Source organism: Dipodomys ordii, unplaced genomic scaffold, assembly GCF_000151885.1.
Source record: "Dipodomys ordii isolate 6190 unplaced genomic scaffold, Dord_2.0 Scaffold85, whole genome shotgun sequence".
Taxonomy (NCBI): domain Eukaryota; kingdom Metazoa; phylum Chordata; class Mammalia; order Rodentia; family Heteromyidae; genus Dipodomys; species Dipodomys ordii.
In genome coordinates, this window is record NW_012267301.1 from 2,601,549 (window position 1) to 2,609,567 (window position 8,019).

The 8,019-nt window shown below is 47.8% G+C and overlaps 1 protein-coding gene across 2 annotated transcripts; it reads left to right on the forward strand.

Annotated features, from left to right (window-relative positions):
• Window positions 1-2,294: 2,294 nt before the first annotated feature.
• On the forward strand, window positions 2,295-7,806 carry Rps14 (ribosomal protein S14). Of its 2 annotated transcripts, none has more exons than XM_013025583.1 (5): window positions 2,295-2,396; window positions 4,268-4,418; window positions 4,906-5,067; window positions 6,631-6,707; window positions 7,682-7,806. In XM_013025583.1, exons 2-5 carry the CDS (start codon window positions 4,270-4,272, stop codon window positions 7,747-7,749), a joined length of 456 nt encoding a protein of 151 aa, XP_012881037.1. In that variant the 5' UTR covers window positions 2,295-2,396; window positions 4,268-4,269; the 3' UTR covers window positions 7,750-7,806. The 2 variants fall into 2 exon arrangements, with proteins under 2 accessions (XP_012881037.1, XP_012881038.1); XM_013025584.1 differs by lacking the exon at window positions 2,295-2,396 and adding an exon at window positions 2,419-2,442.
• Window positions 7,807-8,019: the final 213 nt, after the last annotated feature.

An 8,019-nucleotide genomic window follows, 5' to 3' on the forward strand; every position in this document is an offset into this window, starting at 1 on the left:
CCAGCTTTTTCTGCTTATGTGGTGCTGAGGAATGGAACCCAGGGCCTCATGCATACAAGGCAAGCACTCTACCACTGAGCCACCTTCCCAGCCCCATGAGTACATTTCTTATCAAGCATTGTTGCCTCCTCCTTTGTTTCCTCTTCCCATCCCTTCCCATCCCACCCCTCAAAGTTGTAAAGTTCATTTTTCGACATAACGACTTGGGCATCTCATTGTTGCAATGGGAGTATGGCATATTTTTTGAGGGGGGGGAACTCAGGGTCCTGTACTTGATAGGCAGATGACCTATCATTTGAGTCACCCTCTCCCAGACTTCCTTTTTCCTTCAGTTATATTTTGAATATTGTCTTGAGTTTGTGCCTCATGTGGAAATCTTCCTCTGTGTAGCTGGGAGTATAAGAGAACTACCATGACTAGTGTATTGATTAAGATAGGGTCTACCTTTTTGCCTACCTTGGCCTCAAACCTCAATCCTCCCCATCTCTATCTTGTGGGTAGCTGAGATAATAGTCATAATTATGCCTGGACGTCTATTTCTTGTTCTTTTTTTTTTTTAATTGTAGGTCATGGGGCCTGAACTCTGAGCCTGGACACTGTTTCTCAGCTCTTAAACTCAAGGCTAGCACTCTACCACTTGAGTCACAGCACCACTTCTGGCTTTTTCTCCTAATATAGTGCTTTGGAATCGAACCTAGGGTCTCATTCATGCAAGGCAAGCATACTACCACTGAGCTACCTTCCCAGCCCCTTAGTTTTTCTTTTTTTGGTTGGTCATGGAGTTTGAACTCAGGGTCTAAGAGCTGTCCCTGAGCTCTTTCACTCAAGGCTAGTGCTCTACCACTCTGAGCCACAACTCCACTTCTTGTTTTCTGGTGATTAATTACAGAAAAGAGTCTCACAGAGTTTTCTGCCCAGGCTGGCTTTGAACCATGATCCTCAGATTTCAGTCTCCCAAATAGCTAGGATTATAGGCATGAGCCACCTGCTCCCAGCCTGTTCTCCTTTCTTCAAGTTCCTGGTTTCTGGGTTTCCTATAATTAACTGCTTTTAGAAAGGGGAAAGAGAACACTGCTTTTTTTTTTCTGGTCGGTCATGGGGCTTGAACTCTGGGCCTGGGCATTGTCCCTAAGTGCTTCAGCTCAAGACAAGTGCTCTGGTTAATTGGAGATAAGAGTCTCATGGACTTTCCTGCCTGGGCTGGCTTTGAATCATGATCGTCAGATGTCAGCCTCCTGAGTAGCTAGAATTACAGGTATGAGCCACTGGCACCTGCACTGCAATTTTTTCTTTTAAAGAAAAATTTCCCTAAACTAAGCTGAAGTCTTTTAGCAAAGCCAATTCCAGCATAAAAAGATCTTATACTACTTTTTTAATTCCTTTTTTTCTTTTTTTGCCAATCCTGGGGCTTGAACTCAAGGCCTGGACACTGTCCCTAAGCTGCTTTGACTCAACCACTTGAGCCACAGCACCACTTCTGGCTTTTTCTGTTTATGTGGTGCTGGGAATAGAATCTAGGGTTTCATGCATGCTAGACAAACACTCTACCACTAAGCCACAGTCCCAGCCCCTAACTTGTACTACTTTGAATTAAAGCTCATTTGGTTTAAAAAGTTTTATGCATCCACTATGTAGACTGCATCATACAGGTTGTATATATGTGTCTGGGTGTATGTATACTGTATCCTCTGTTTGCCAAGCTCTGCTGGGTACATGTCTTGGCCTTCGTTATAGCTCTATCCACAGACTCTCTCAGTCCACATCCTTCAACATTGCTATTAGAGGGATATACAGAATGGCGATGAAATGCGTCTTAAGTCAGAACCCCAAATCTGCCACAAATGTGATCTTACATAGCATCCTTTATCTGTGCAAAGGAAATCGAAGCAATCATCTGTTTGATAGTATTGTGAGAGTCTTACGCATATGTATCTCTTGGGGCAGGCTGGCATGTAGTAAGTACCGAGCAATTCATTCTTGCTTTCTACACAGTGTAGGTGAAGCGGCTGCGTAACCGCGGTGTCGTTGCTATTCCCTTCCGCGCCGCGAGGGGCGCTATGACTGCCGGGAGACCGGGCTGGGAGGCAGGACAGCGGAAACTGGTCTACCTGCGGCCACGCTGTCTTGGAACGGAGGCCCGCCTCGCCCGCGAGTTACCTGCGTCCTACAGTAGCACAGCGTGCGGCCGGCGGCCCATCCGGATCCCTACCTCTTCTGCTCTCCGGTAAGCAGGCCGCGTTCCCCGAGGGCGAGTCCTAACAATAAAGGCGGCGTCTTCCGAAGCTCGCCTCGCCTATTGACCCCAGAGGTACTTCCGGGACACGGAAGTGACCCGTCGCCCCGCCTCTTCCCGCCCTCTCTTTCCGGTGGCGGAGTCTGGTAGCGGCAGCGCGCAGGTAGGAGGCCTGGGCTCGGACAATCGTTTGGCATCCTGTGACCAGGGGGGGTTTCGGGGTCCGAGGCGCGAACCTGGGGTCTTTCCCCCGAAGCTAAGCCAGGTCTAGGCGAGAGACGTGCGGCCAGACGACCGGAACCGGGCCTGCCCGGAGTCAGGTTGGCGCCGGGGCTTGGAAGGCGGCCCCGTTTCGTAGGGAAGCTCGCGGAGTGGGAGCGAGTGTGGATCTGCCCCTAAGTCTCGGCCCCGCGCCGCTCCACCGCGTGCTTCAGGGGCGCTCCCGTCGGAGCGATGGTGGACCTTATCGCAGCTTGGGGTCCGGGTCTGGAGAGCAGGAAGGATAACAGCACCCGTCCCGAGGTGGTGTAGTGAAGATTCCAGGAGTGACTGCAGAGAACCCGGCCCCCCTAGGTGTTTTTTAAGTCAATACATTTTGTAACTAATCGGCCATTGTGTGCTGTGTGCTCTTGGGTGGGCAGGAACTTTAGATCAGTGGAACCTTCCGAGGCTTTTCCCAGACTAACTTGTATATGGCATCTTGTAATTCTTAGCTCACTAGATTGTGCCTATTAAAGCCTTAAAAAGCAAGTGATTTTGGTCACCCAACGCCTGCATTGTTGAATATTGTGACCAGACACTAAACATGTGTGTCTTGTAAAGCAGGCTCAGGGATGAGATCTAGGAACTCTTTAATTGGCAGAAGTTTATGCCTAGGGTGGTTGTGAGGCCGGTTCATCTTGACACAGCAGAATGTGTGTTAGGATCCTAGATAGGTTCCCTTGTTTGCATTTGCAGGGTGCAGTCTGATTTTATTGGAACCCTTCTCACTTCTAGTGACTTGTGAAAGTAGTTTTTCCCCCCACCCTTAGAAGGGTCTAAGGCTTCAGGCAAGAAGATTTCCTACCCTTTTCTCTTGTCAAGGTCTTAAGAATACTATTAGCGGGCTGGGAATGTGGCCTAGTGGTAATGTGCTTGCCTGGCATGCATGAAGCCCTGGGTTCGATTCCTCAGTACCACATAAGCAAAAAAAGCCAGAAGTGGGCACTGTGGCTCAAGTGGTAGAGGGCTAGTTTTGAACTGATAGAGCTAAGGGACAGCGCCCAGGCCCAGAGTTAAGGCCCCACGACCAACACACACACAGTCTTTAAAAAAAAAAAAAGAATACTATTGGCACACACATTTTGGCCTGTTTGCCTTTAGGGATACAGTTTTCCTGACTTATTTGACTCTAGCCTGTAAATGGTGTCTGAGAGTCAAGAAACCTAAAAGTCAGCCGAGCGCTGGTGGCTCATGCCTGTAATCCTAGCTACTCAGGAGGCTGAGATCTGATGATCGCGGTTCAAAGCCAGCCTGGGCAGGAGAAACCGTGAGACTTCTATCTCCAATAAACCACCAGAAAACGGGAAGTGGCGCTGTAGCTCAAGTGGTAGAGCGCTAGCCTTGAGCTGAAGAGCTGAGGGACAGCACTCAGGCCCAGAGTTCAAGCCCCATGACCGACCAAAAAAAAAAAAAAACCCAAAGGTGCTCCTAGCATTGAAGTAAGATGGGTAGACTGTGAATCCCTAACTTTATTTTGATCTCTACTGTCCAACTGAATTGGCTTGCTTTGTCACCATGGACCAATCAACAAAAATATCTCAGCTTATATATTGGAAGCTATAGGAAATAGAAAAGTTTGCCTGAGGCCCTGGGTTTGATTCCTCAGCACCACATAAGAAAAAAGCCAGACGTGGCGCTGTGGCTCAAGTGGTAGAGTGCTAGCCTTGAGCTGAAGAGCTGAGGGATAGTGCCCAGGCCCAGAGTTCAGGCCCCACGACTGGACCAAAAAACAACAACAAAAAACTTTTTTGACATTGAGGTTCTTCTGTTTAGAAATGGCACCTCGCAAGGGGAAGGAAAAGAAGGAAGAACAGGTCATCAGCCTTGGACCACAGGTGGCTGAAGGAGAGAATGTGTTTGGTGTCTGCCACATCTTTGCATCCTTCAATGACACTTTTGTCCATGTCACTGATCTTTCTGGCAAGTGAGTACCTGGGTGGAGAGGCATAAAAGCCAGCTGTGGAGAGGCTGAAAGAAATGATCCAGGGACTGGGAAAAGTATAAGAAATATGCTTGCTCATTTTGCCCACAAATAATGTAATCTGCCAAGGGTTGCAAAATTTATTCTGTGTCCTTATAATCTTACAGTATGACTGTCTTGATTTAAGTACTCCATGTGGGGGTAGCCATGGGTTGTATCTCAGCCCTGCGTACAGGCTCATTACCATTAATAAACTCTTGTGACTTCTGTGAGTTTTGGTTCCTGATTTGTAAAGTAAAGATAATAGTACAAACCTCACCAAGTGACTCCACTAAGCTGTGAGCCCTGTGAGGACAGGGGAGTTGTCTTTTTGTCCAAGGAGGTATGTTCAGGTTGATCATCTGTTGCACCTGGCCATTGACATTCTTTGTTAGGACATACTAACTACTTTGAACCTTGTCAGAAAATTAATGACTGCTTTTGTCCTCAGAGAAACCATCTGCCGGGTGACTGGTGGGATGAAGGTGAAGGCTGATCGAGACGAGTCCTCTCCATATGCTGCCATGTTGGCTGCTCAGGATGTGGCCCAGAGGTGCAAGGAGTTGGGCATCACTGCCCTACATATCAAACTTCGGGCCACAGGAGGAAACAGGTAGAGAAACCTGGAACTAGGTGTGGAAGCCAGAACGGCTGAGTTTGAGACTAAGCTTTCTGTTGTGACCCAGAACAGGATAGTTTAGGGATGTGCAAGCCCCACACTGCCTGTGGGATCTGCTAGATACAAAGTTAGACATTAAACAGGGCACTGGGGGCTCATGCTGTAATCTGTAATCTTAGCTACTCGGGTATCAGATCTGAGGATTGTAGTTCAGAGCCAGCCCAAGTATCAAAGTCCATGAGACTTATCTCCAGTAAATACCAGAAGTGGAGCTATGACTCAAGTGGTAGAATGCTAGCCTTGAGCAAAAGAAGTTCAAGGACAGCACTTAGGTCCTGAGTTCAAGCCCAAGACTGGTGCACCTGTACACGTACACACCCACACACAAAAGTCGGGCTTTAAACAGCAGAGGTCTTGTGGTTTCCATTTGCAAGTGCTAGGAAGCGAAAGTATGGAATTGGTAGTAAAGCAAAGCATAAGTGATCTAGGAATCCTTTTCCAGTAAGGGAAAGATGGGAGAGCTAGACACAAAAACTGAACCTTGGGCAGATGTGAAGAAAAGTGTAGGTGAGTGATCCGATTGGCAGAGGTGGTGGAACCTTGTGTCTAAGGATCTGGGCTTTAAACTGGACATGAAGATGAGAATGGTTAATTACTGGATAGGGTGTTGTTCAAGGAGTCCTATGGAGGAGAAGGTGATATCTATATGATCAGCTTGAAATTGGCCTGATGCTCTTTTCGCTCAAGGCTGAGTTTCACCGGGCTTTTGAATGGTTAGTTGGAGATGAAAATCTCTCAGATTTGTTTGCCCAGACTGGCTTTGAGCCTAAGTCCTCAACTCTCAGCCTCTTCCTAAGTAGTTAGCATTAGACATTTGTCACTAATACCTGACTTCTGAGGATAATTATTTTAGTTTTTATTTTTTGCCAGTCCTGGGGCTTGAACTCAGGGCCTGGGACTGTCCCTGAGCATCTTTTTGCTCAAGGCTAGCACTCTACCACTTGAGCCACAGTGCCACATCTGGCTTTTTTCTGTTGATGTTGTGCTGAGGAATTGAACCCAGGGCTTCATGAATGTTAGGCAAGCACTCTACCACTAAGCCACATTCCCAGCCCTAAATTTTATTTTTATTTATTTTTGTGTGTGTGCTTGGCCTATGTGCTATATCCCTGAGCTTTTTTTGCTAAGGGTAGCACTTTAGCACTTGAGCCAAAAGCTCCATTTCAGCTTTTTGGTGGTTAATTGGAAAAATCTAGCCTTGAATGAAGAAGAAAAGCTCAGGAACAACATTCAGGCCTTGAGCTCAAGCCCCAGAACCAGCGCAAAAAAAGAACCATAGCAGCCCACAAAGTCTAAGATACTTAAGTATGGCCCTTTTCAAAAAGCTTACAGAAGCCAGGCGCCAGTGGCTCACGCCTGTAATCCTAGCTCTTCAGGAGGCTGAGATCTGAGGATTGTGATTCAAAGCCAGCCCAGGCAAAAGGCTTTCAGATCACTGAACTAGATGACATGGAATCTTAGAATTCTCATTAACCTAGTTTACAATCCTTTTCCTAGGACCAAGACACCTGGACCTGGAGCCCAGTCAGCCCTTCGGGCCCTCGCTCGCTCGGGTATGAAGATTGGGAGGATTGGTAAGTGCTCTTGCTGGCGAACACCAGTTGCTTTAATGATTTAACTCCCAAAGCCATGTGATGTGCTCACCAGGACTCAAGCCTGGTCTAGTTGCCATTTCATTAAAAGGAGTTGCAAAGGTACAGTGAGATTTAAACTCCCTGAATATATAGCTATGATGTGACTATCCTTTCCATCTGCCTTGGACATCTTAGTGCCATTTCTGAATCTGGTGCAATAGCCTTGGTCTCTGCCTACTAATAGCAGTAAGACATGTCATCGGTGACAGCCAAGCATGGAGGAGGAAAAGGCAGTAACTCCTCATGTCAGTGTCTCCAGACCCTTCTGGAAGGAGGAGGTTTTTGCCCTATTCTTTCTGTACAGTGTCCTGACATTGGTCTAGAAAGTTCCAGTTATCTGACCAGGTTTAAAAGATGTTTCCAGGGCTTGGAAGGTGGCTCAGTGGTAGAGGGTTTGCCTTGCATGTATGAGGCCCTGGGTTTGATTCCTCAGCACCACATAAGCAGAAAAGGCCAGAAGTGGTGCTGTGGCTCAAGTGGTTAGAACACTAGCCTTGAGCTGAAGAGCTGAGGGACAGCGCCCAGGCCCAGAGTTCAGGCCCCACAACCAGAGGGGGAAAAAAAAAGATATTTCCAAACTGTTGTTCAGCCTCCTCCAACCAACTGAAAAGGAGACTTCCACAGTGCTCAGTGGAAAGGTATTTGCCCTAGAGTGCTGGTGAACGGGTGTCAGGAAGTTGGATGTGCCCTTCCTCTCCTGCCATCCCGTGGGCCCCTTGGAGCCATTTCCCTTTCTGGTACTGAGTTGAGACTCCAAAATCTGAGGAATTAGGTAGGGCAGCTCTTCGTTTACCTATTGGGACCTAGGATCACATGTTGAGAAACATCAGGGTCTGCTTCCAGCAGCCTGTGGCCTGAGGAAGCCTGGACCTCCTGTTCAGCTGTAGCTGATGGCATTTCCTTCTCTCCCACAGAGGATGTCACCCCCATCCCCTCTGACAGCACCCGCAGGAAGGGAGGTCGCCGTGGTCGTCGTCTGTGAACTGGACTCCTCAAATTATTTTCTGTTAATAAATTGCCTTCCTGTGTGCTACTTAAATGTTAGTGTTTTCTTGTTGGGTAGAGGCCAGGGGTATTTGTTTCCTTCTTTCTAGGGCACAGGCTGATTTGAGGTCCTTGGGCAGTGCCAAACAAGTCAGAGGATTGCTTGAGAAGAACACAGCAAAATTGTTTCGGGCCTTGGTGGGACAGGTGAGCCTGCATTCTGCATACTGGTGGGGTTTTTTGGTGGGGAGAAGGGATGTCGAGTGCT